The sequence below is a fragment of the Aulonocara stuartgranti genome, assembly GCF_965226115.1.
Source record: "Aulonocara stuartgranti genome assembly, chromosome: 17".
Taxonomy (NCBI): domain Eukaryota; kingdom Metazoa; phylum Chordata; class Actinopteri; order Cichliformes; family Cichlidae; genus Aulonocara; species Aulonocara stuartgranti.
In genome coordinates, this window is record NC_138953.1 from 7,340,339 (window position 1) to 7,368,032 (window position 27,694).

A 27,694-nucleotide genomic window follows, 5' to 3' on the forward strand; every position below is an offset into this window, starting at 1 on the left:
AACAGTGTATATTTTAAAATGCTAAATAGCTGATATTTCATGTTTTTGTTGTTGTTGATGAAACCTAAAAAAGTTTCATCCTAAATCCATCGTGCACAGAACAGCTGTTCTACTTCTAAAACATGATGTTCAGTGTATGCAAAAGCAATTAGACGAGTGCTTAACGTTCAGCATTGTATTGGAACAAAAAGTGACAAAGTTTGAAGTCATATATACACTAATCGTGGATCGGGGAGTTCTGGAGCGCCAGCAGTCCTCCGCTGTCTGGTGACGCTCTTCCTTCCTTTCCCACCCAGAGAAAGCTGAGCTTCACCAAAAGTTACACTCTCTGCTTAGAGTGACAGTAGAGTGAACTCCTAAAACCAGCTGGTTACCGACGAGATTTTACAAACTGAACGGGAGAATTGGAGGCTTCGACGAGTTATGCGTAAAAAAGCGCACCGTCGTGACGCAGCGTCACCGTTTTGGATGCAGAGCTCACCCTGAAAAGAATCACACGCCGGCAGTTGATTTCCAGCTTTCCCCAATGAGGATTACAAATACCAAGATGATTCTGTGGGTGTTTGCGTTGTGCTTCTTTACTTTATCAGGTAAGAGTGAAACTATTTCAAAACCTGTCTGAGTAGCGAGTAGCTTACAGATGGAGCAACATTTTCGAGAAATCTTATATTAACGGTGTGTGTGTGTGTGTGTGGGGGGGGGGGGGGGGGGATGAAAGAACTAACGTCCAAGTTGTACAGAGATAACGCAACCTTCATCCACTTATAGTTTTTAAGCTTTTTTTTTTTCGATTGCCTGAGAGCGATTCGATTGTCAGCACAGCGCGTAGATCTATGTACCCTCAGGGAATAAGGAGCTCATCCATGTTTCCTTCCATTGTTCTGTGGATTTGGGGCTCACATACCAGGGAGAAGGAATGCTGGGCAAACTCATATTATTGGATTTGGCACTTTTGTTAATGAATCACTTCAAGAGGCGTTTATGTTTGAACCCAAACCCCAATCGGTATTTTCGTTAATCTTCGTTGATCTTCCCCATTTTAACGCAATATGAAAACAAGGCGTTATTAACAGAAAAAAAGAGTTACAATTTTTCCCTTAGATTCAATATTTATTCCATGTGTCTGATAGACGAGTTTTATGAAATTTATGAAACTAACTTGACACAATCATCTTTAATTTAATGCAGAACTTCAAATCTGACACTTGATCAAAACTGGAATGAAACAGTAGTTCCACACTGCTAACGACTGAGAACTTTAACAGCTCCAAGATGACAATGGAGTAATTTAGTAATGTGTACATTTCTAGGGAAAAGCAATACAAATTGAAAAAAATATGTAAAGATGTAGTGTATGTATTTTCTGTCACTGTGTGAATCACTTAACAGCTGATTAAAAATTATGGGTCTCCCCCCTGAAAAGACAACTCTCCATCTCTCTGAATAATTAAATAAGGTTTGTTACACATGATTAAAAAAAAACTCACACTGCTGCCTTACATCAGAGAATGACTAATGCTCTGTTTTACAGATGCTGTGATCGACCTGACCATGTTCTCTGCAGCCATGATCAGAACACCCGAGAACTTCTCCATCTCTTGTATCAATGGAGAGCGCAACTCTGCCCAGGCTAAGTTGGACATTAAGAAGGACAACAAAATCCTCATGTTCTCCAGTGTCCCACAATATAAAATGCACAAGTCCGGAAATAAAATGGTTGTGGCCAGAGACTTTAGTCGCCTAGAAAACATTGGCATCTTCTACTGTGAATCTTCTCAGGACTTTCCCCCAGTTGAAAAGATCACAATGATTAACAACCTTGACAACGGTGTGTTTGCACTTCAAAAAACAAGACTTTCTTCAGAGAGATTTATTTTATTGCTTAAATCCATTATGCATGAAATACATGTTTAAATGCAACTACTTTCAAGGGTGTGCCATTAAAAAAACAAAACAAACAATAACAGATTCTTTGTTCCTTACAACAGATTTCGTTCCAAATTCCCTCACACTACTTGCTAATGTAGGTGAGACAGTTCACCTCACTATGCACTTGCTCAACCCCCAAAGGAGAGATGTGACCTGGAAGTACAACGGTGAGTCAACGTATGCAACTCGGTACAGAGGAAGGACATTTTTGTGCAAACGCAGGCTCAAACAATGACATTAATGTTGTCGCTTGTTTCTTGCAGGAAACTACTATTATATGACACACTGGATTGACATGTTCAATGAAACTGTTGAGCTAACGGTGGAGAATGTAAAGCTTGACAATCAAGGTATCTACAGTGCCAGCTACGTTGGAGACACCCCTCTCAACGGTGCCTGGATGAGGCTCATTGTCAGAGGTTTGTTGGGTCTCACACACACAAACACACACAATCAATCGGTGTCAGATTAAATCAAGGGTTTTGTAGCATTTTTTGGCTCAGATGTGCAGCTGAACTCACAAAGAATTACACAAGACATGCTAAGGTTGACTCAGTGCACGTTCTGCTTGACTGATTGAGATGCACAAGATTCCCCAGCTCAAAATCTTTCTATTTATATGGAAGCTTGTGGAAAGTTACTGTTAAATACTAGCCTACCCTAAACTGTGAATTCACTATAGGCTACATCTGCACATCTTATTTGGCAAGGCATGTGCAGCACATATGTTTGTGTCATTTCCTTTATCTCAGTACCCCAAAGAAAAATTACAGCATTAACACTATCCCCACCCTCCACCTGCAGCCGGCTTTTTCTTTTTTGTCTCCACCAGATGCACATTTTACTGTCATTTAGCATGCATTCTGTACTATGTATCCTTTTTTTTCATTTAAATAGGTCACATGTGCTTAAAAAACACACAAAAGGCAAAATACATATAAATGCTATCGAAGCTGTTTGAAGTCTCTGTGCTGTTCTAAGTAAAGAATATGTGTTTCTTTGCAGGGTGCCCCAGTCAGAAGTGGGGTCCTAACTGTATCAGAGATTGTCAAGAGTGTCTTAATGGTGGCGTGTGTCATGAAGTGAACGGAGACTGTATCTGCCCTCCAGGATTTATGGGAACACACTGTGAGACAGGTTTGTACTCTACTCAGGCAAACATCTGCATCTGCAGTATTGTATAGGAGAACTTTCTGTTTGTGAATGAGATCAATAAAAAGGGAGATAGAGGAGGATAATACAAAAAGGGTGTGCAAGGTGAAAAAGCAGTGTTAATAAGTCACATGAATTATGTTGACTCACTTACACATTTGGTATAAATATGCACAATCAGAGTCAAAGCCTCGCAGTCTGACTCCTTAACATAAACACTACCAAAAAGAGACAGACAGACTGTGGAGCCTAAGGTTGAAAAATGAATCAGCAAAAACACTGGCAACCGCGTTAGGCTGATCGAGTGAGGCCGAGGCAGTAATATAGCCTTGCGCAGAAACGCTGTTGTTCTGAGTAAATTATTCCTTGTAGGATCAAAGCGATGTTACTTTGACTTCTTAGAGAAAAGATGCAAGCTTTTGAGTCGAAATTTCTTGTACATAGTCTTAGATTTATTACCTGAGTTGAAAGTTAAGCAGCCATTAGAGTGATGGATGTTTTAATGGTGTTTGTATCACTAATCAGCCTCTGTGCAAATGACACTGGTTAACAAAAGATTGTGTATTCTGGAAAGCACCTTGGGTCACGTACTCTCAAATGCACAAATAGCCATAGACTCCATTACTGTCATTATCTGTATGCGGTAGCTATTTTGTGCTACATGTTTTTCTGTATGCACTTTATTGTTAGGGTTATTATATTTAAAAGCACATCTAGCAAGAGGCACATCAGTTTGCTGAAACTATGTAGCATTAGTTCATACTACTTATGCATGAATGAAGTAGATTAGCTTTTAACTAAGCATCTGATTTCATACATCAACCAATCAGAAAAAAAGAACTCACTAAACGTTATATTGTAAACACACACTAAAATGAGTTCACTCATTAACCACTGGTAGAAAACTAGTAGATCATCAAAACATAAACATATAAATCTTTTTTTTACATTTGGAAGGAAAAGGTTGAGCAGAAAGGTTGAGTACGTGAGTTGCGTCCATGAAAAATCCTCTTCCTCATGCTGTGGGATGTCATCCCATTCTTCAACCAGTATTATCTCCAAGTCCCGGTGTGGCTCTGCTCGTCACTCTGGCACTAACAGCACACCCAAGCTGATCTCTCAGCTGTTCAATTGAGGTCAGGAGTGCAGGCGGGTAGCTCCATCCTCTCAACTCACAAGTTCTAGAGTCTCTTATAAAGCCCACTCTGAACGGGTGAGCGCTGTCATCTTGAAGGACAGAGTTTGGTCTGTCCTTCAAGATGGGATGGTCTTCTCTGGCATTGGCAGAGAGGAGTTTTTACAGGGGAGCAGCTCACATACTCAACTCTGCTGCTCAACTCATAAATGCATTTCCTCATAAACGTGGCTCCATTTAAGGTCAAATGAACAGGCTTTTCAACATAATTGAACAAACATAAATTTCCTAACTTGTTCATGATCATTTTTCATTTCTATTTGGTGAAGTTCACCCAGCATTGTCTTGTGTGTTGAGCTCCGTTATAGTTATAGATAGAAAACTACACATGAGGTACACTGAATTTAAATCTGTCACTAGAGATACCTGAAGACAGCATATTCTACAAATTCTGAAGTTCTTGGCAGTACAGTAAAACATTTAATGCAACTGTGAAACCAAGAAAAAAAGAGTTTCAGAGTTTTAAGGCATGATACCACAAAACATGAGGAATTTAAACAAACAGATTTGTAATTTTTTTCTTTCTCTGATGACTTGCAGCCTGCAGAGAAGGAATGTTTGGTCAAAACTGCCAGGAGACATGTGGTTCCAAGTTGAACTGCAAGGGGCTTCGATTCTGCCTACCAGACCCCTATGGTTGTTCCTGCGCCAGTGGCTGGTTTGGGAGCCACTGTGAGAATGGTATGATACATAATTTAAATAAGATCATGTGTTTTCTTTTTTTTTATGACATTTTCTTTTAATGGAGTTTCAATAATGACCTTATCGAGTCTCACACTATGAAGTTTTGTTTTCTTCTATTCTGTTGTCAGCCTGCCATAATGGCATGTATGGGCCAGACTGCAAGTTTAGCTGCAAATGCCAGAACGGAGGCGTCTGCAGCCGTTTCAGTGGATGCCAGTGTCCCAGAGGGTGGAGAGGACAGCACTGTGATAGGTCTGGTAGGTATCTTAACAGCTACAGTGATATGCACGTTTTTTTTTCTCACTATTTCAATATTATTTGCATTCTTCTTGAAATATTGTATATAGACCAGCTATGCAACTTAATAAAACTGTTGCACACACCACACACAAACCATAATGAATGATCTAACTGAACAAGTTACTCTTGAATGTGCAACCTTTTTTAATGCCAAGGGTCACACAGCCTTTGTATTGGCACCTGAATTTGTCAAAAGTGTATTTTTCCTATTTCATCACACACAAAAAGTACAACCACTAGGGGATGTGATTTCAAAATTTGACCAACGGGTGTACTTATATAAATGTTTTTACAAGCAGAGTTGCTGCTGTTATGATCTCTTTCTTTACCGTGCTCATTAGTGAAGCATACTTTTTTGTCTTTTTTTGCTGTTCCTTTCTTTTCGTTTCCTGTCCCGTCTCTCTCTCTACATCTTTAGACTGGGCTCCTCAGATTTTGGACTTGGATAGGCATTTGGAGTTGAATCTCAACTCCAAAGCCATGATCCTTTGCTCAGCCACAGGGAACCCCCTGCCCAGTCACAACAGCATTGAGTTGCGAAAGTTGGACAGCACAGTACTTAAGGTAGGAAGACCAGCAGTTGCCAGCAGCACTCCGGCAAGGAAACCTCACAGTAAGCCTGAATACAAGAGTGTTAGTTCAGGCTGAATATCTTGGCAGACCTCCGTGTCGGCCCATATCAGCTAATGGTTCACCTGATATCCTTCTACACATTCATCTAAGTTACTATATGATATTTGCCAAGTTCTTGCTTGAGCTGCTTAATGGCTCAGTCACATTAGGGTAAAAGCAGTACAGCAACCTCTGTTGACCAGGAAAATGATGTGTTTGCTTGGTGATTACAGTGATTTTTTTTTCCATTCAGCAGCTGATTACAAGTAGTTGCAGCAACTAAATAGTCATCCAGTTGGAGGAACCATGCCTCCAAACTATCATGGTTTGAATCAGAGTGACTGCAATCACTGTTGGACAGACTGTTGAACATTTGCAAATAACTGCTGCCTAATTAGTAAACACAGACTGCATGCCAAGACTTTGCAAACCATTTTTTTTGCCTGCAATAGGAGACTCAGCTCAACTAGTTGCTAAATGGTTATATTGTGGCTATATTCCTAAATAAACTGTTCGCAGTTAAATCACTACAGCAACTACGTCACTGTTAGTGGATTCTGATTGGACGAAATGTAAGCAGTTAATGAGAATTTCTGTTTAATATTAATTTCTTCATAAGTGGATGGCAGCAGATTTGCAATAGATGGTAACGTATTTGGGTTTTTTTTTTTGCTAATTTGTCACAGTTATTTACTGTATAAAGAGCAACCCAAACCCATTTAGTCCCAAAGACTGACTGCAGACCGACTCTGTCTTATCGTGTCATTTTATCACCCCAAATCCACTTTGAAGATAGCAACTGACTGCGGGTGGTCACAGACCTCGATGCAAGGCTTGTGTTGTGGGTTTTTTTTTGTTTTTTTTTTTCTAAATGACATCAGAAACAGCAGTATGCGACATTACGTGATGGCAGAGCTTCAGTTCATCCTTTGTCATTTTTTTTTTTTTTTTTTTTTTTTTTTTTTAATAAATAGGACAGGGGGAATGAATGAGAGAGAGAGGGGGAGAGAAAGAAAGAAAACCAAAGGGGAGAAGAGACGGTGAGAAGGGGGGGGAAGAGAGAGAAAAAATAAAAAAAAAAACTCCTGGGTCACCTGTATGGAGAAAAAAAAAAAAAAAAACAAACAAAAACAAACAGAGGAGACAGCAAACAACAAAGAGCAACATAATAATAGAGAAAACAAAGCACCATCACAATAAACTAGCTAGTCATAGATATCAGTATTTACTAAGTAATAAACGATATTGTGCAGCACGCAAGATAGACAGCGCACAGTGTGCTTTGAGGCAGCAGCCAAGAAAGCTTTAGTCCGCGTCTGTGAATACCCATGTGTGCATACCTGTGTGGATCAGCATGCTTGCATTCCAAAGGTTTCTCCATGTAATGATCTGCTAGGGAGTGTGGGGGGGCCACAGCCCCGTCCTCCAGGGTGTGAAGCGGGTATGGAGGAGATCAAAACTCCAGACATCCAGAGGCCCCCAGAACACAAGAGACCATGGAAGACCAACAGAGGGGCAGCCGCGCCACTGTCCCAGTAAGAGCTGAGGAGAGTCCCAGATGAGGGCTCGCCCAGCAGCCGCGGAGCAGAAGTCAGGGGGAGTTGCAGTGACGCGCCCGTGAGCTCCGCCGGCCCCCAGCTGCGCCTGAGTGACCGAGCCCTAGGCCGAGAGGCTGGGGGCACCCCACCTCCAAAGGGGCCCGAGCGAGCCCCAGGCCCCAGGCCCCGACAAGCGGCCGCCAAGGAGTGAGCCGGTGTGTACCCGGACGCCCACCCCCAGACACAAAGAACCACCAACACACCGACACCTGAGGGAGTCCGCCACCGGCAGGGGAAGTGGTGGTGGGTGGAGATAGGCCTCCAAACCTTGGAGGGCCTGAGATGTCCCCAGAGAGGTGGCGCCTGACACCCAACCTGACATATAGACACAGACATACAGGCACACACAGACACAAACATCCATTCCCACCCTCATGCTCTCATATGCACTTACTCCACACTCAACCAACGTGGAGACAGACATAAAGAGACGCTGTACACACAATCACACTCCCCAAGCGTACTCTACAAACCGGGTCTAGGTACCCTTGCCCCTGGAGGGGGGAATTGCACCCAGACCCAGGTGGTGTTACCCTTTTCCCTGCGGTGGGGAGAGGCAGACCACCCCGACTCCGCAGCAGCAGGGAGGCCCCACACCCCAGACCGCAGTCGGACGGCCAACTCCTCCTACTAGCCCTCCCGCTCCAGCAGGCCGCAGAGAATGGGGGTGGGAGAAGACTCCAAACCTCCCTCCACCCGCTCATTGTAGTGTTGATGCATATGTGTTCTAAGGTGCAATTAAAACCCAGGAGGGCATGGAGCTACCTGCCAAGGAGCAGCAGGTAAGCGCATAGTCCCTCCTGCTAACCCTCAATGACTAAGTGTATTTAAAATTGAGAGGTGGGCAACGACGTCAGGGGTGAGGTATACACCCTGATGGTGATTTGGACTCCGTGATTGTGCCCACCCCCAAGATCCTATATGTATGTGTAATGAGAGTGTGAATAATGTGAATGTCTAAGTTGTGGGATAAAATTGAGGCAGAGGCAGCCAGAAGGGGACAGGGGGGGGGGGGGGGGGGTAGCCTCCTCTGCACCCTGGTGACATACCCCCACTCCAAGGCCCTGCATGTGTGGGTGGTTGTGGAGGAGCGGGAAGAGGGAGGCAGCTGGAGATGGGGAGGGAAGGAAGGGGGGGGCAGGTAACCCCTCCCTGGGGCCAGCTCCCCCGCTGACCCCAGTAGGCACTCCCACCCTCCGCGACCCGCCAGGGAAGGGGGGCCCAGGCCCATCAGACCGGGGCCCAGTGCAGTAGCGCCCCCCGGCTCCACAGAGCCCGGGACAGTCCACCCAACCCCACCACAGAGAAAACTGCACCCACCCCACCAACCACACATCTTCCAGACTACATAAGACGGTAAACGCCCAGGCTGAGATCTTCCTCCACCTCTCCTGTATCTCCCCCCTCCTGCAGAGAGTTCCTGAGTTGTGTGTTGTGGTTAACAACTTTCCTGTAGTGTGACTGTAGCATTAGCTTTCCCACATTTTTTGCACATCTGCAAGCTGCTTTGTAGCCCACCGCAACCTAGGCATCGCCATCTGATGTTACTAATGCCTGCTCTATTCTGGAAAAAGGCATTGAAGTCCCTCAAAAAGTGCCATTCTCCCAAATATGGACTGTGCAAGTGGAAATAATCAGTTCTGATTATACTGAATAAGGAAAGATTTATTCATTTAGGACCAAAATTAACTAAAAATGTAGGCCTGGTTAGCCAGGCTAAGATTAATTAGGGCCGGATAGCTTCAGTGATAGAAAGTGACATAGCTGGCCAGCTATATATTAATTGTATTAGTTTCTTTTTTAACTTGTAGTTCTAAATTGGAAGATTATTGTGATATTGAAATATAAAAATAAAATTATATTATTTTTTTCATCGCTCAAAATAAGCGTCGCACTTGCGGAAGCCGGTATGCTCGCCCAAACGCCGTGCATTTATAGAGACTTTCAACCCCAGATAGGCCAATTATGGATCTTCGGAGCCACCTTATGTCAGCAGCTATTCTCAACCGTGAATTATGTTAAAAACAAACACCGCTCACGCCTCACAGATGACAGCTTACAGTCCTGCGTAAAGATGAAAGTGACTTCGTACAGCCCCGGTCGATTTCCAGACGCTGTGCGCAGAGGTTCAGGAGCAGAAGTCCCATTGTAAACCTATCACGGCAGACCCGACGATGTTTCCATGAACACGCTTTTCAGCATCTCTTTATTGACCACTTTTCACACACGGTTGCTGTACGCATACAGCCGGCTGTAGCTTTTCAGACACATACCAACAACAGACGTTGCACAGGCAGCGAGGCGTGATTGCGGGTGCCACTCAGGTGCGTCCGCCTCCCCTGGAGCGGCTCTGCAGACCACGCCCCGCCACACACATTAACCAGGTAAAATACATATTCAGGCAGAATTTTAGTTCAGCTGGGTGTCTTTCCTTTTGTTATATTTCTTTAAGAGTTCAAAATGTGTTAAATACATAAATAAAATGTAATTTTCTCTGTAGCGCTTCATGGATTAATTAAGCAACACAACTTTGTTCACACAAAGCATAAAGCTGAAAAACAATATATATAGTGTTATCTGCATTTTAGATGTCAAAAAATATTTGCGGTTCCCAGTGTTTTCTTTTGCGTGGAAACCGGGTCCAAATGGCTCTTTGGGTGTTAAAGGTTGCTGCCCCCTGTTCTAGTGTAATCGAGCAAAAAAATTTATGAAGAGTCTTCAAACAAGTCCAACTGTTTCTTTAAATTTGTAAAGTCTCTCTCTAAAAAGTAAAGAAAGTGTAAAATAGAACGAATGAAAGAACTTTTATTTGGGGTTTAAACTTTGTTTTTATGTCAAGCCCGATGAATGCAAGCTCGAGTCATGTTCTGAGGAAGTCAGCAGCACAATGGCCCAACCAGATAAGGCTGTATCACTCCACAGTGCAGCAGTCACCATGTTTTGCCTTTAAGTGATATGTTCAGTTTCTGTGTTATTGTTTCTCCGCTGTTTCCTTGATAATAGACACACACTGTTTAAAAAAAAAAGAAAAGGAAAATTTGACCACCAGAATTTTCTCAAAGTGTTGGAAAAAGTCAAAATGATCCCAGCAGTTGGATCTAAAAAAAATATATATATATATATATATTGCAGCATATTTCATTGCCTCCCTGTGTTACACATGTATTTGCAGGCCTCTCGTACTGTCATGGACTCAAACAGGAGCACTGCTGAATTTGATATCCCTAACCTGAGCGCTGAACAAGAAGGCTTGTGGGAGTGCAGGGTGTCCACCGATGGAGGCCAGGACTCGCGTGAATTCACCCTCACTGTTAAAGGTGAGTGATTTACGACATTTTAAAGTTCTGTACAGACAGGTGAATTTCAAAATAATAAAAAAAGATCCTGCTTCTTTTCAGTGCCCCCGATGCCCATTACTGCTCCCAAATTGCTGGAAAAGAGAAGCAAGCAGCTGCTGGTGATGCCAGTGTACACCTCTGTGGGAGATGGCCCCATCATCTCAATCAGAGTCCTCTATAAGCCTGTGGAGAATAAAAATGAAGACTTGTGGTCCTCCATCATAGGTATACGGGAAAAACATATTCATGTAGTCATGCAGTCAGTCTTTATCAGAAAGAAGAGCAATCACAGATAATTATTTTTTTTACTTTTTCTTTTATTGCATTGCAGCAACAAAAACAAAGATTGCGTAAATCTCCGTTATTTCAACACACTCTCAGTTCAGCCAAAGATATAATGTATTAGCTAAAGCAAGAAGCATGATTAGGACAACAGATTGCACAAATTTAAAATAAAAACTGTTCTCAATGGAAAATCTAAAAAAGTTAAAAAATAACAAATTGTATTTGTTAAAAAAAACACCCCAATCGGGTCTATAAACAAAAGAGATCTTCTCAGAGACTGGACATCGTGTTCCGTTAAGTTTGAGTTCACATCTGTTTTTCCCCCACCTAAAGACAACAAATGTTAAACATATGTGTTGAAGTGTATGTGTGTAATGTTATTTAAAACACTTCAGACACTCTGTGTTTCTGCTTAATAATCCTACTCTAAAAATGAATGAAAACTTTGGCTCACCAGCCTATCCTAAGTCAATTTTCCTTTCAGTTTATAGTGACAAAGAGCCTATCACACTTATGAACCTGGAGCCCTCAACACGCTACTACGTCCGTGTCCAGCTGAGTCGTCCTGGGGAAGGAGGAGAGGGGGACCCGGGGCCGCAAGCCATAATGGAGACCGACTGTCCTGGTGAGACCTGCAGATAAATTTTACAGACCACACAAACTTTGGACATGTGTATATTTATCTGGGAAAAAATATCAATTTTCCTGACCACAGAACTTAAGCGAGCTCAATTATTTTAAGTCTGGTTAGTGTAATAGTGAAGTGTTTTTCCCATGCCTGACTCAAGTTTAGAGCAAATATAGAAAAATGCAAGTGGAATGATTTATGGGTGTTTCTTTTAAAAACAACAACAACAACAACAAAAAACGGAATACCATAGAAGGTATTAAAAAGTGTAATTTTTTTATCGGCCTATTAGAAGTCATGACCCCGTTTAAAGCAGTAACAACCTGTATTCAAGAAGCAATAGCAGGTTTATTCCTAAGTGAAGGCTGGGCAGAGGGAGAGAGCATATTAGAAAGAGCAAGTGCAGAAAAAAGAACATGAAAAAGTGTTTTGAAGTGCAGTTAATCGTAGTTCTACTAAGCTTGAGTCTCTTACAATGTCTGAGGTCCGCGTGTGAAATGGATCTAAAATGATCTGTTGATGATAGTTTATGCCTGTCTCTTGCACAAACATAAACTATTGACATTAGTGTAAATTTTGGAAAAGCAACACTAAATAGATTCTCCTGGCTGGACTGAGGACGTTCCATTATTGTTTAAGTCAAAAACTGGAATGGAAAATGAAATAAATAAAACTGTGCATCAACAAATACTGGATTTATCTTAGCCATTTGTCCATTTTATTTTGAAATGTACTGCCATAAAGGGACTTGAAGTCTACCTTTGGGGAAAATATAGCATTCTGAGCTGGTTAATCACAGACAAAAGGACAGAGTAACGAGGTCCATATAAGATAAGATAAGATAAGATAAGATAAGATAAGATAGAACTTTATTAATCCCTCGGGTGGGTTCCTCTGGGAAATTCGACTTCCAAAAAAAGCACAGCAACGACCGAAGTTACAGTTACAGAACTGTTATATATAATATAACTGAGGGGCGGAAAGCAGACAAACACAGCGCTATTTAAAGCTAGCGCTGTTGTAAACTAACTGCTGCTCACCCCATTTCTGTGAAAACTCAAATTAACATCAAGAAAATCATCCATCAATTAGGATACATGGGTAACACTAAAATATGATCTGCAACTTAATTCAGCTTAATTCCCTTGTGATGGAATGGAATTTAAATTATTTTATTTGAAATTATAATGTAATTATGTTACTTACAAAGCAGGTGCACTAGAATTAGGGGGTTCAAATTCATTTGTAGTGAAAAAATCCAACACAAAACAATATATCCCCGTCTAACTTGTAAGTATGGAGGTAAAGGGCACGGGCCATATTATGGAGGGGGTTAATCTTGCCTTTTTACATCTTTATTTAATATTCATTATATTGGTTGCATGATAGATGTTTTATTATTCAATATTCCCTTTGAATTTACAAATATGATTGTGCATAAACTGTTCTCCTTTTTTAACTTTTCACTGTTGAAACATACATATACATATACACACACACACACACACACACACACACACACACACACACACACACACACACACAGCTTTGTTCTGCATGGCACAGATAGATTCTGCATGGCCTACCACTCGGGTAGGTAGCCGTTTTGGTTCAGGGTGCCTCTCACTCTGTACAACTCACCGACCCTGGACCATCACACTTCCTCCTCTAAGTTTGACAGTTGATGCCACACACTGTGGAACCCTCCTTTTGCCTACTTGATAGCACACCAAGATCCTGCGTGATGAACCGAAAATTTTAAATTTCATCCTTCCATCTATCTATTTGCTTCCGCATATCCTTTTCAGGGTTACGGGGGGCCTGGACCCTATCCCAGCTGTCTTAGGGTGAAGGGCAGGGTACACCCTGAACAGGTTGCCAATCTGTCGCAGGGCTAACACATAGACAGAGACAACCAATCGCACTCACATTCACTCCCACATTCACACCTATGGGCAATTTAGTGTTTCTAATTAACCTAACCCCACTAACTGCATGTCTTTGGACTGTGGGAGGAAGCTGGAGTACCCGGAGAGAACCCACGCATACATGGGGAGAACATGCAAACTCTCTGCTGTGAGGCAACAGTGCTAGCCACCATGCTGCCCAAATTTTGATTCATTAGTCCATAATACCTTCTTCCAGTCTTCAATAGTCCAATGGCGGTGCTTCATGGCCCAGACAAGCCTCTTTGTCTTATTCTCACGTCTTAGCAATGGTTTGCTCCTCGTCCTGTCAAACCTGCAGCCTGAAGTCTTCTCTTCACAGTGAAACTGAGACTTGCTTACTACGACCAATATGAAGCTGTGTTTGAAGCTGTTGTCCTGTGAGCTGTCTATCACACAAACTTTTAACTCTCAGAAACTTGTCCTCTGATTCAGTTGTGGCTTTGGGTCTGCCACACCTCTTCCTGTCAGAGTTTCTGCGGAATTAGTAGCACCAGCTTTCAGTGCTTAATCCACCATCACTGCTGCAGAACAGTTTTAAATTGGTAGCCCATTTTGTGCTCCCTGAAAAAGGCCTTACAGTATAATTCTGAAATGTACATTATTTTTCAGTTTTGAGTAGCCCTACCTTTTTAAAAAAAAAAAAAACCTCTGGCATATTCATTGGACTTGAATGACTTGAATTGCAATAAATAAGTGGAAAAATTGGGGTGCTCCTAAACCAGTAGTGTGTATATAATATATTTATAAATTGAACAATAGAACATCCATCCCAACTTATTACCTCCTTATTCTTGTGCACCTCACTCTAAGTATTTGTTGGTAAATATAATATAATCACAATTTAATTTCAAACACAATACATTTGAAGTCCATTTAATTACAGTGAAATGTTTCATATTATATATAAAGTGTTACCAAAAAGTGTACCAATAGATCGTAGTCCCCACAGCTCATCTTGTGTTCTCTGTTGCTGCAGAGCCCACAATTCAACCTGAGATTGACAGCAGCTCGGTGGAAGGCCGCAATGTTACTGTACGTTGGCGATTACCCGGCAGCAAAGCCATTAATGCTGGCAGAGCCACTGGCTTTTTAGTGCAGCTCTTCGGGCCGCCACGTTACAGTGAGAAACTTCAGGAGGTTGACACCCTGCTCAATGTGCTCTCCACCAAGTTCCACAACCTGGAGTATCAACAAGACTACACTGTGGTGGTGCGCCTCATCAACTGTGGCAGCCAGGGCCCGCCCTCCAAACGCTACCATTTCCACATCAACAGCCAGGGTAACTAAAACCTGCTGGTTAGAGAAAAAAAAGCTGCAAAGAAGTTTTAAAATGTAAAGCAGTTCATCATTCACTTCTCGCAGCTTGTGGCACAACATTAAGTGTATTGCAATATATTGCGCCCTATAGGTTTTAGCCTTGGTTTAAACACTCAGCTGTATTTGGAGCTCGCCTTTTACTTAGCAACTCTCTCTCTGCCCAGAAGTTGTGTGTAAATTGAAGGGGGGGAAATAGCAGCTGATAGATGTAAAGCCATATCTATGCATATGATTCTTTTAAATCCTTAATAGTCAAACGTTCCTCAAGTAACCAGTCTTGAAGTGTCTGGATTAGATTACCTGCTTGATTTCAGAATGTGTGGTAAGAACGATTATTTTTGATTGATTGTAACAGCTCTAATGTTTCTGTATCTAAGGTCCATCATCCCCACTCAACGTCAAGGCCGTGCCTCTGTCCATGTCAGCCATTCAGGTGAAGTGGCAGCCCCCTGACGACCCAAATGGAGGTATCATTAAATATATCATAGAGTACCAGCCAGTCGGCCAGGTGAGCCCCCACCCTTGGGTGGACACAGACGATGGGAACAAGACCACCAAAGATGTGACGGCACTCAATGGCAGCACAGTCTACCAATTCAGAGTGAGGGCTTTCTCTAAAGTGCCAGGAGAGTGGAGCAACTATGTTCAGGCAAAGACACAGGGGGATGGTAAGCAGGAAGCTCCTCATAATGATCAAGTCACATAGAAGGTAAAATATAGACGGCAACATGCAAAAGGTTCCAAATGAGACTGTGTTATATTCTTAAGTTTGATATTTTTGATAAATTTTAAGTCTCAAATATGGGACCTCATAATCTTATGTCCAACCTCTTCACTACTGTATTTGGTTGGCTCCTCCAGTTGACCAGACCACCCACACATGGATTCCATGTTTCCAAAATTCCATATTTATCTCCCCCGTATTTAAATCTTCTTTCTCTCCTCTTCTTTTTTTTCACTCTGTCTTTTTCCCAATGCTAGAAAAAGCTTCTCCAACCTTTACCCCTACCACCCTGGATGTGATTGGCCAGCCCACTGACAGTTATCAGCTGTTAATTGCGGTGGTGGGTTCAGTGACTGTCACCTGTGTGACTATACTGTTGGCACTGTTGGCTCTTTTCTTCATCAGGAAGACGCTGCTGAACCGTCGCCGCACGTTTACCTACCAATCTGGATCGGTGAGCATTCATTCTATTCCGGTTGACTTTGCAGCCACTGAGAGAAATTATTTTGCTGACTATACACTGTTTATATCTCCAGGGGGAGGAAACTATTCTGCAGTTTAACTCAGGAACTCTGACCCTGACACGAAGGCCAAAGCCCACGCCAGAGCCCCTCACCTATCCAATCCTTGAGTGGGAGAACATAAAGTTTGAAGATGTCATTGGAGAGGGAAACTTTGGCCAGGTGTTTAGACTTTCTGAACGTTGCAGTGTTCCCTGTGGTTGCCATTCTCTTCGCAACACTTGAGCTAACTGTGGTTTCAATAACAGGTTATCAAAGCCATGATCAAGAAGGACGGCAACAAAATGAGCGCAGCCATCAAGATGCTGAAAGGTATCTGAGCCACACATTTATCATTAAACTGATACAGATATAGTCGTTAGACATAACATTAAGACACCGTACGGCATTCTGATGTGTAATTTTCATTTCAAATACTGCTTTGCTTGCACTTTGCTTAACAATGCCCATCATGTTGTTCTTCCTGCAGAGTTTGCCTCAGAAAATGACCACAGAGACTTTGCAGGAGAGCTGGAGGTCCTGTGTAAACTAGGCCAGCATCCCAATATCATCAACTTAATAGGAGCCTGTGAAAATAGAGGTGAGTGAGCAACATCTAGTGGCTGTAATGAGCATTGACGCACTATTGGCTGTTCGGGAACAGTAATTCACAGGTGAAACAAACTGCTGTTTCAGTGTCACAAGTATACGACTGCCTTACAGTTTAGTGACCAGGTTGTATAAACTGTATACTACAGAAATCTATACATCAACAATCTGATGTTTCCCTAAACAAATCCAGCTGAAACCCAACAACCATACAATATGACTTTCCTCAGCAGATGATGTTTGGTCACTTCTCGTGGAAGCAGATACACCATCTAGTTTGGTTGTTGGTGTGATTTCATCTGTAGAATATATACCAAACTGCGTGATAGATACATTGGTATGTGTCAGAAAACACACCTAGAATCGCTCTAAAGATTCAAATAGCCTAAAGAAGGTTTTCTTTAGAGAAATAGGTAAACAATATGGTGCTAATATACAGCATCTTTATATCTTTATCAAGATTTAAATGTAATCTTATACAAAAGCCTGTGTTCAACAAACTGTACCCTCAGCAGATTCCTTATTCAGCTCATTCCTTCTTAATATGCAGCGCTGTACTTGAACAGGTTAAATTCTTCTTACTTGAGATGCAAACAGATACGCCCGTCCCATCTGACTCTCTGTCATCTGCACCTGGAAAACCCCAGAATGTGTCCAAACGAAATAATCTTCGCCTGCCAGAAGCATTTGCGCTATCACATGTGTTTGATTTGTCCGCGCGCCTAACAACCAAACAGCTGTGGCATGCATTAATGTATTTGTATAAGGTTTCCTTCATGATCCCTACCTCGAAGTATCAGTTTACGCCAGTGTCTTCTAAATTGAATCATTTAATTACTTCTGTTTGATCAAAGACTGGAAGCACATGAGAAGCACCTCTGTGCACCTCTTGTTACAAACAAGTCGACCTTGAAAAAATAAACGCTCGCTTCGAAGTAGCGCTTAGCTCTGCAGACCTTATCTCTTCTTTGTTTACACCCTTGATTAATAATCATGAACATGCATGTGCACACAGATGCAGCACACATACTTGAAAAGATTTAAAGAAAACCTCGAGTGTTTTCTTCATTTAATTTCATGGAAAGAGCAACAGAGGAAGGAGGGGGTGAGCACGAGGGAAAAGAGGTCAGGAGGGAGGAATGTTTCAAGAAAGTGGGGAGAGAGGAGAGCGAGCAAGTAAAAATTTTAACATCAAAGAAGATTTCGACGAATGGTCATCAAGAAAAAGTGCTAATTGGCAGGAAGTATTGCTACCGTCTGTGTAACTGCACTTCCTTTGAAAGGAAAGCTGTAAAGAAAAGTCGCTGGCTAGAAGAGGAAACACAAACTTGACTTTTTGTCAGTTTTGCATTTAATGTCTTTAAGGGAGAGATTATGGTGTCGTTTTCAGCTCTCACCCTATCTCGTCTTACTGAGATCTGGAACAAATTTGCTCTCCTCCTGTACTAGAAAAACAAGGTGTGTCCGGAAGGAATTCACCGCTGAGCTACTGAACACAAGAGGAGGGAATAAATTCAGATGATATTTGATATACTCTTAAAAGTAGAAGATAACGATTGAACGAAAAGGTCACGCCTCTCCACAGAGCTTTCATAGCAGTCTCTCTCTCTCTATTCCAGCTATGTGCTAATACTAACATGACCTCACATTCTTACTGAGCTTGGTTATTCTTCAGGTGATGGGGGTTTTGGAGCAGATGACCTGTCACCGTTCCATATTGAGAAACTCTTCTTTTGCAAGAAACATGGCATGTGCTTGATTAACAGATGCTTTTGTAACTCACAAGTAAAATAATTGTATTATGTTCCAGTTCTTTGACCACTCTGCCCATAAACCCGTTATTCTTTCCTTTCACATATGGTACTTAGTAATTGTGTTGGCACTGTCCCTGGTCCTAGTGAAATCAACATGAAACTCTTCCAACAACTACAAATGCCTGTAGGAACTCTGGCTCTGGCTGGAAGCTGTAATCTATTAGCAAAGCTTCAGCCATCTGGTTGAGTTCTGTGAGGATTTTACAAAAGGTCTGGTGTACATCTGCTGTGTCAAAGACCAAAGAGTTGAAGGTCAAGCCCAGTACAAGCTGTAGCTGGGTCTCTTTCCAGGCAAATCCAAGCGAGTCAGCCAAGGTCAAAGTCATAGTATGTTGTAAAAATAATACAATTTCATTAAAATGGTCTGTCTGAGCCAATAGCAGTTTGCACAGATGGAAGGTAATATGTTTATTAGCAGGTGGCATGGCCTTTTCTTATTGACAGAGATATCAGTCCATCTGTCTCTCTGTCTGCTCCAGGTTATCTGTACATAGCCATAGAATACGCCCCCTATGGTAACCTCCTTGACTTCCTGAGGAAGAGTCGGGTGTTGGAGACGGACCCTGCCTTTGCCAAAGAGCACGGTACTGCTTCCACCCTCACCTCCCAGCAGCTGCTGCAGTTTGCTGTGGATGTTGCGAATGGGATGCATTACCTCAGTGACAAACAGGTAGGAGGAGGAAGGATGAGCAACCTTAGCTGCTGTTTTGTGCCTGTTGGTGATGGTGCTTTTTTATTTCTGAACAAATGATCTTAGATCTGATTAAAGTCTCAGTTTTGCATGAAGTTGTGACCTAAAACTAGATATTTTTTTTTTCAGATTTGTTTACAGGTTCATTTTTAATTTTGCTTAAAATTGTTGTATCTGTATCTTTGTCATGACACCGCTTCCCTCCCCTCCTCTGCTCTCTTGGTCCTAGTTCATCCACAGGGATTTGGCAGCGAGGAATGTTCTTGTTGGGGACAATCTTGTGGCTAAGATAGCAGATTTCGGTCTGTCCCGTGGTGAGGAAGTCTATGTTAAGAAGACAATGGTGAGTGGTGGGGGTTATGTTTTGGTTTAGCCTTGCAGAAAGCACCGGTTGCTTGAGACTAAAACAAAGCAGTGTTAGATGTTGCCCCCCCCCCCTTTTTTTTTTTCCTTTTATTAGAGTGGATTGCATGTGTTGTTCTCACCTTTCACATGCTGAAAACGGCAGAAGACAAAGGAGCTGTACAGCAAAACATTTATCAGCAGGCTGCTGCAGTCTGTGACTGCATAAAGCCATATCTTTAGGCTGTCAGCGTATCTGTAGATCTGCATTAACTCACATATGGTTAGCTAAAAAGATTATATCAAGCTGATCAAATGAAACAGTCCAAGGGGATAAGAGGTTGTTATTATTATTTTTTTTTATAATTTCAGCTGTTTTTGTTGTTTTTAATGGTATAATACTGTTCAGACAGTCACTAATTTTCACAATAATAGAGCGCCTGCAGAGGGCAGTCATGTTTAGGTTTGTAAACTCCAGCACGTGCAGTGTTTGTAGAGCAGATTACCATCTTACTGTAATGGGCAATAGACTTAATAATGTAATGTGGCACCACTTTATAATACAGTTTAAACCCTATTTTTCTTATTATCATTTCATGCATTCATCTTTTTTATTTAATACTCAAACATAAATGATGTCAGAACAAGATTAAAACATGCCATAACACACCAGAGCTGCAAGATTTGACATGAATCTGTTGTTGCTTCACTTTCAGGGGAGACTGCCGGTACGCTGGATGGCCATTGAGTCCCTGAACTACAGTGTTTATACAACAAAGAGTGATGTGTAAGTTTTTTACATTTTTTTTTACTAATATGCTATGAAATGAGAACTATTGGTAAAGTGGTTCACAAACACTTCCTGAAAAACATGGTTTCCGTATTACAATACATAGGTCTTTATAATCATAATTCCTCCCTCTATTTCTTATTTAATATCTTCAGAAACCTTATTTGCTACTACTCCTAGTAAAGTTTTGATTAGACATGCCACAAAGTGCCTCACCACAGAAAACAACAAATCATCCGTCTGTCACTGGTGGAGTGATAATAGTGTGCTGCACAACTGATAAGCACAATCAGGAAGCCCTGGGTACAACTTAGCATGCAGACAGACACGTTGGCATGTCAACTGGAACCTATTTATACACAGCAGAGAGTGCAGCATGGCCAACGGAAAAGTGTGAATGCTGCTCAGAGGGCCAGAGAGTTGTAAACATTTGTAAGAGACACAATGTGAGACGTCGCGAAACGTGCTGCGGGGAAGAAATCGAACAAAACAAACGGACAGGCTGACGGCACGAACAACACTTGTCTGCTCATATGATCTACCACACTGTTCTGTGACAAATGAAAGCCGTGGTATTTCTCTGAAGAGAAATTTGCTAATCAGATAGCAGGGAAGAGGTTGTTTTTCTGACGCTCGGTTCCCCTTAAGTTTCTGCGTTCATTTTACAAACAATCTTCATTTTAACAATTAAAGAATCAAATATCCTCCTGTTATTCTGTTTGATGTTTGTGGTTGTGTTAAATACTTCCATTTTGAGTAAGAGGTATCTATATTGCTTGTAAAAGCATGATAATCAGAATCTTTCAGAATCTTTTGTCATCTACAATCTGTATATTTTTGCAGCTAGCTGCTTTGCAAGGCACCAGATATAATCAACAAAGATATGATCGACAAAAAGAAACATGAAAATGCTTCCAAGAGCCAGTATTTAAATTGTTTAAGCTTTGTTACAGTTTTACTAAGCTTTGTGTCTTATCTTTGTATCTTCTCTAACAGATGGTCTTTTGGAGTTCTTCTCTGGGAAATTGTAAGCTTAGGTAAGCATACAGCCTCATATAGTGCAGAAACTACACCATTTACTTCTATATTTTTAATACAGATGTCAGAGCCACATTGTGACAGGCTAACAAAAGTTGAATCCCCATAAACTGTTTGTAATGAAGCATCTGCTCTTTCTAGGGTCTATGGGAAAGAAAAAAATAAATGATCTGAATTAAAACCAAATGAAAAACAGGATGACTTACATTTGCATACATGTGTAAACACATATGTGCATGTAAATACACGTGACGACCAACCACACAGTCAACAATAAAGTTTGCAGTCATAATCAATTGTATTTATACTATAATGTTTATGCTTCCTCTTTGTTACTGTTTAAAAGGCAGTACAAAACCAGTACACTTCCCCTTATAGACCTGCGTCCAGTGGCAGTCCTAGCCTGTTTGGCGCCCTGGGCGAACACTCCCTCTGCCCCCCCCCCACACACACACACACACACACACACAAAACATATTAAGGATTGTACATTAACATAAAACTGTTGTACACACACACAAACACATATGAAGAGAGAGAGGGAGAGTATGCATAGTATGCAAACGGCCACCAAACAGCCATCATAATTCGTCATACAATGAGAACTGGACAAATCAACAATTGACAATGACTAATTAATAGTAAAATCTGTAACATAATGTATTGTTTGGAGTTTAGTCTGTTACTGTTGCTATTTTTTACCATTTCTTCTTGGAGCAACTGTAACCCACAAAATTTCCTTAGGGATTAGTAAAGTATTCTGATTGAATCTGATTGATTCTGATGCCCTTACTCCCAACAAATGGGCGACAGAAAACCAATCGGTGCCTATGCCATTCCCAATATGCGCTGGCTGACGTCGGGGCAGCATGAGTACGAGCATTTATTTTTTATTTTTTTTGCCGATGCCCGGGATGCTGCCCCAGGCAACCGCCCGTATCTAAAACCGCTACTGCCTGCGTCAATGTTATGACTCAGAATTCTTTAGAACTTTCATAATGTGTTTTCATATTCAGGGATTGTCAAAGCTGAGGACCTCTGTCTTCAGGTGATGTTATTTAAGTCACATGTGCAGTTTTACAGCAGCCATTTTTTTCAAGAAAACATTTTACGACCTCAATTGCAAAAACGTCGGGACATTGTGTAAAATCTAAATAAAAGCAGAAGGCAGTCATTTTAAATTTTATTTCATCTTTTATTCACAGTAGAATATAGAACAAATATCAACATTTTTAAGCTGTAGCATTTTACTATTTTATTAAATATTAGAACTTGAGTTGAACTACAAAGACATGACTGGAGGAATATTTTATAACTAATTCGTTTAATTAGCAACATGACTGTAACATGACTGGGTGTAAAAAGAAGACCTTACACAGACAGAGTTTCTTAGAAGTAAAGATGTAAAAATCTGTGTCTACAAATTGTTGAACAATTTCAGAATAATGCACTCAGTGTAAAATTGCAAAGACTTTGAACCATGTATAATCTACAGCAGCAGTCCCAACCTTTTTTGCGCCACGGACCGGGTTATGTCTGACAATATTTTCACACACCAGCCTCTAAGGCAGGGGTGTCAAACTCAAATACACAGTGGGCCAAAATTCAAAACTGGAACAAAGTCGCGGGCTGACGTTAATATTTATTGAAAAAAATAATAATCTTCCTCTAGATATAAGAATGAATCTTTTCTTATGGACTCAAACAAGTTTTGCTGAAAAACTGAATATGGAACAAGCAAAGCTTAATACTAAACAATATATATATTAGCTGTATAATACCAGTAGGCCAGCTCTAATAATAATTTGGTATGGCTTCGCGGGCCAAATATAATTAGGCTGCGGGCCAAATTTGGCCCGCGGGCCAGAGTTTGACACCTATGCTCTAAGGTGTCGCGGATAAATACAACAATATAAAACCAGTACTGGTAACAAAAGAAGACGATTTATTTATAACACACGGGAAAAAACCCAGGGAAACCGAGTTAATGATAAAAACGATAAAAACCAATAAAACCCCTGAAAACCATAAATTTCACACCTGAGCCACAACTTTCGCAGCGCGGTACCAAACGACTCACGGGCCGGTACTGGTCCGTGGCCTGGGGGTTGGGGACCGCTGATTTACAGTACATAATAGAGTACATCGACAAAAGCTTCAGGAAATCTGGAGAAATCTCTGTGTACAGTGGACAAGGTCAAAACTCAATGCTGGATGCCTGTGATCTTCAAACATTTTGAAAGGTGTCATTAATTAAAGATGTATACAGGTTTTAGATCAACATATGCTTCATCCAGACAGCATCTTTTTAAAGGTAGACCTTATATATTTCAGCAAGCTAAGCCTAAGCCGCATACTGCAGCTATTACAACAGCACAGAGTTTGGGTGCTGAACTGAGCTGCCGTCAGTCCAGACCTTTAAACGATTCAAAATATTTGGTGCACCGTGACAAGAAAAAAAATGACCAAGAAGACCCAGGACTGTTGAGCAGCTAGAATCATATGTCAGACTAGAATGGGACAACATCCCTCTCCCAAAAGCCAGTAAGCTGCTCTACTCAGTGCACAGACTCTTGTTTAATTAAAGAAGCGGAGATGCTACACAGTGATACATAAATATATCCCTGAAACATTTTTGAAATGTGGTGTTGCCATCAAATTCAAAATGAGACTATATTAAATAAAATACGGGTCTGTGAGAGTGTTTTTAATTGACATTTTACACATCGTCCCACGTTGTCCTATTCAAGTTCTATGACGTTCTGTGTGTATGTGCTTCAGGTGGCACACCGTACTGTGGGATGACATGTGCTGAGCTTTATGAAAAACTGCCACAAGGCTACAGAATGGAGAAGCCCAAAAACTGTGATGATGAGGTGTAAGTAGTCTGTATCTTATAGCTAGTGATTATCAAATTACACAGCCCATTATGGCACTGGGTTTTACCATATTTATCACTGTGTTAATGTTTGTCTCCAGTTATGAGCTAATGAGGCAGTGCTGGAGAGATCGGCCCTATGAGAGACCCCCCTTCTCCCAAATCTCTTTGCAGCTCAACAGGATGCAGGAGGCCAGGAAGGTAAGGCTTCATTTGCATTATGTTGGTAGAAAGGGAAGAATAGAGAAAAACATCCTGTTGTTATTATTTGGGCATAAAAAACAGAACTAGAAATGTGGGCTAAAACAGGGTTTTTGTTGTTGTTGTAGTAAGACACTTCACTTGCATTCACTTTCTTAATCATGAGGTTTAATCTGTTTTCAGGCTTATGTGAACATGGCTCTCTTTGAGAACTTCACCTATGCTGGGATTGATGCCACAGCCGAGGAGGCCTGACTACCAGCCCCCCCAGACCCTCGCAGGCCACAAAGCTCCAAGAGAAAATCACAAGGGAGGCTGCCACGTTACTGCCACCCCCCACCAACTAGGCGTCAAGACAGGAGGACTAGGCGCTCTACTTCAACCACCCAGCTATAGATGGAGGACTGTGAAAGGACACTGTCTGGAAGTACTACAGGTGTAAGGAGAAGAGGCGTACTGCTGGGTCCTTGATGGATAGATGTGTCTGCTACTAACCTTGTGGGAACTATGAACCCCTGTCACAAAAAAAGGAAAGAAGACACAAAGTCTTAGAGAAACATATACAGCATTCCATCTTTTCCTTTTCCAGCAGTTATAATGATGGAAGTTTTTCTCTGAGCACTGATATGGAGCTATGTGACTTGCTGAAACACCACAGGGTCTGTGGGGTGTCCGTGCTGGACTTTTCCCCTCCATTTCTCAAAATGGAGAACATCTTTTCACAGAGAGAAAATAAAAGAAAAAGACAGTGCTGTCAAATAAGACACGACAAGTTCTCAACGCCGCTCAAGTGTCAAGACAATCAATTGTGATGGAAAGATGTCCAATGTAGCACTTAAAAGTAGCTTTACGCTGTCATCTTTGTGCTTTTACTATTTGCCTATCACTGCCATATGGATGTAACTGTATATACTTGCCTCATTTTTAATAGATCAAACTCTCCTATTATAGGAATATAATCAGAGTTATAGACTGATTTAAAAACTATGATGGATTTCATGTGTTGCATGCAAATTTCCATCGCAAGAGAAATTATTTGGAAGCCTACAAGTAATACAGAGAAGTAACCTTTGTAGTTTTTTTTAACATTATAAAAATGTAACACCGACGATAATCCACTCTGTGAGTATGTACAGTATCTGTTCATTAACTGGTTTCCTTAATAAAGGTTTTATGTGGTGACTGGATTCATCGCCACAAGTAGTTTAATTCCTTTTGTCGTAGTTCAATTTTGTGCAACTGATCTTTTTTTTCAACTTCAGAAAGAGGTGATTATTTTGGTGTTCTGGCCCTTTTAATAGTTAAGATGATGGGAAGAGGCCAGGCTACTGGGGACCAAAGTGAACTCAGGAACACTGGCTGCCTGCACTGAGCTGATCTGTCACTGGGTTTCCTTTACACACCAACCACAAGCACAGAACTGTCAAACATCGTAAAAGCCTGCCAGCTTCCTGACTATGGCACATGTGTAACAAGGGAACAGCAGTGGCCCTAGATTTATTTTTATACCATATTACTCAAAAATCTGACCTTTGAACTTAGGTTGTCTACAGCTACTTCTGTTATCCAATAGTTTGCCTGTGTTGAAAAAAAATTACATATTTACTTGTTAACCAGCTGCAGGTTTCACCTTAAACTGGGTTTTTATAAAAAGGTAACTGAAAAAGAAAGCACGGCAACAGACTTTTTAAAAACATGGGACCTCCCCTGACTTGCTGACAGGCGTATTTTAGATATCTGGTCCATCTAAGCAGTTGTCAATAGAAACAAGCAAAGCTAAGCAGCACAGTTGGCTGTATTAAAGTTATTATTTTTCAATTCAATTCAATTGAATTCAAATCACAACAACAGTCACTTCAAGGCGCTTTATATTCTAAGGTAGACCCTACAATAATACATACAGAGAAAAAACCCAACAATCATATGACTTCCTATGAGCAAGGACTTTGGCGACAGTGGGAACAAAAAACTCCCTTTTAACAGGAAGAACCCTCTTACCAGTTGAAATCCAGGATTTAATCTTTAATGGGCAGATATTTTATCATTCTGGGTTGGCTTCTGTTCTGCTACATGATTATGAAGAGAAAAAGCCACGTTTTTATGCCCAGTTTTGGTGGAGAGGAGTGTGGTGTGAGTGCTAATGTTAGCTTAAAACATTTATAGCTACCCAGCCATTTTTTGTACAGTATAAATTAGTCTTCTTTGTTGATTCTTTCCTGTGTCACCAGTGTGCTTGTTAATATTTTGTGATTATGTTGATCGCCTTGAGGCAACTGTTGTTGTGATTTGGTGCTATATAAATAAAACTGAATTGAACTGAATTGAATTGTTGGCCTTCTTGATAGTTAGCAAACATCTTGGTGTTTGGTCAAAATGATAAGGTGCTTATGTCAGGGAAGAAGACTCAACTACCAAGCCAGCTCACCTGAGTTCTCCCACATGCAAGACTCCATCCTGAAACAAACGGTTAACTTATTAAAGGCTTTTCTGTTTCTTTTCCAATTCGGTTTGTGTGATGCTCCACTGAGATGGCTCTTTTTGTTGTACTATATTTCTGAATTTCTTCAAGGATCCATTCGAAAAGGTGCAATAAACTCGGTGGACCTCATTTCACAGCAGCAGGTAGCTGACTTGCACTCGCAAAGTGATGCAAGTCCACATAAGCATGCTTTCCAAACTTTTCCTGGCCAATCTATCCACCACTCTTTAACTGGTTGTGGTAAACCACAATACTGACCCATTTCCATTACTCAAGCTTCCCAAGATTTTGCTGGCAACACCAAGAATTGCAAGAATTCCGAACAACTTGTAAATTGAACCAACAACTGATAGCTAACACCTGTCAGCAGAAAGGATACGCTTTGATTGTGATCTTAAAAATAAAAGTGCTGGACTCACTATTGAGTCACACTAATGTCACACTAACACTAACTCCACATAACCTTTTTCACACACCTCAAATGTATTTATTTATTTACTGTATTGGCCAAGACACCATTTGGCATTGTAGAAAGGACTTCAGCTGTTGCTGACCTATTTTGACCTCATTTTGTACAAATTGCTCTTAGATCCCAGTAAAGCGCAACTGCTTTCTCTTCTGTGGTTTTCCTTAGAGTGAAA

General features: G+C 41.3%; 1 protein-coding gene across 2 annotated transcripts; it reads left to right on the forward strand.

Annotated features, from left to right (window-relative positions):
• The first annotated feature begins 226 nt into the window (after positions 1-226).
• On the forward strand, positions 227-26,895 carry tie1 (tyrosine kinase with immunoglobulin-like and EGF-like domains 1). Of its 2 annotated transcripts, XM_082510564.1 has the most exons (24): positions 227-590; positions 1,532-1,828; positions 1,989-2,096; positions 2,193-2,348; positions 2,935-3,066; positions 4,817-4,957; positions 5,089-5,217; positions 5,679-5,824; positions 10,643-10,787; positions 10,869-11,033; positions 11,578-11,718; positions 14,647-14,949; positions 15,365-15,655; positions 15,969-16,165; positions 16,248-16,394; positions 16,481-16,544; positions 16,702-16,812; positions 19,114-19,304; positions 19,555-19,668; positions 20,384-20,454; positions 21,454-21,494; positions 24,277-24,373; positions 24,475-24,574; positions 24,758-26,895. In XM_082510564.1, the coding sequence occupies exons 1-24, from the start codon at positions 527-529 to the stop codon at positions 24,827-24,829; spliced, it is 3,423 nt and encodes a 1,140-aa protein (XP_082366690.1). In that variant the 5' UTR covers positions 227-526; the 3' UTR covers positions 24,830-26,895. The 2 variants fall into 2 exon arrangements, with proteins under 2 accessions (XP_082366690.1, XP_082366691.1); XM_082510565.1 differs by lacking the exon at positions 14,647-14,949.
• Positions 26,896-27,694: the final 799 nt, after the last annotated feature.

Coding starts and splice junctions, on each gene's coding strand:
- tie1 (XM_082510564.1), top strand. CDS start 527: ATGAGGATTACAAATACCAAGATGATTCTGTGGGTGTTTGCGTTGTGC. Junction 2,349..2,934: donor GATGAGGCTCATTGTCAGAG/GTTTGTTGGGTC, acceptor GTTTCTTTGCAG/GGTGCCCCAGTCAGAAGTGG. Junction 15,656..15,968: donor GGCAAAGACACAGGGGGATG/GTAAGCAGGAAG, acceptor TCCCAATGCTAG/AAAAAGCTTCTCCAACCTTT.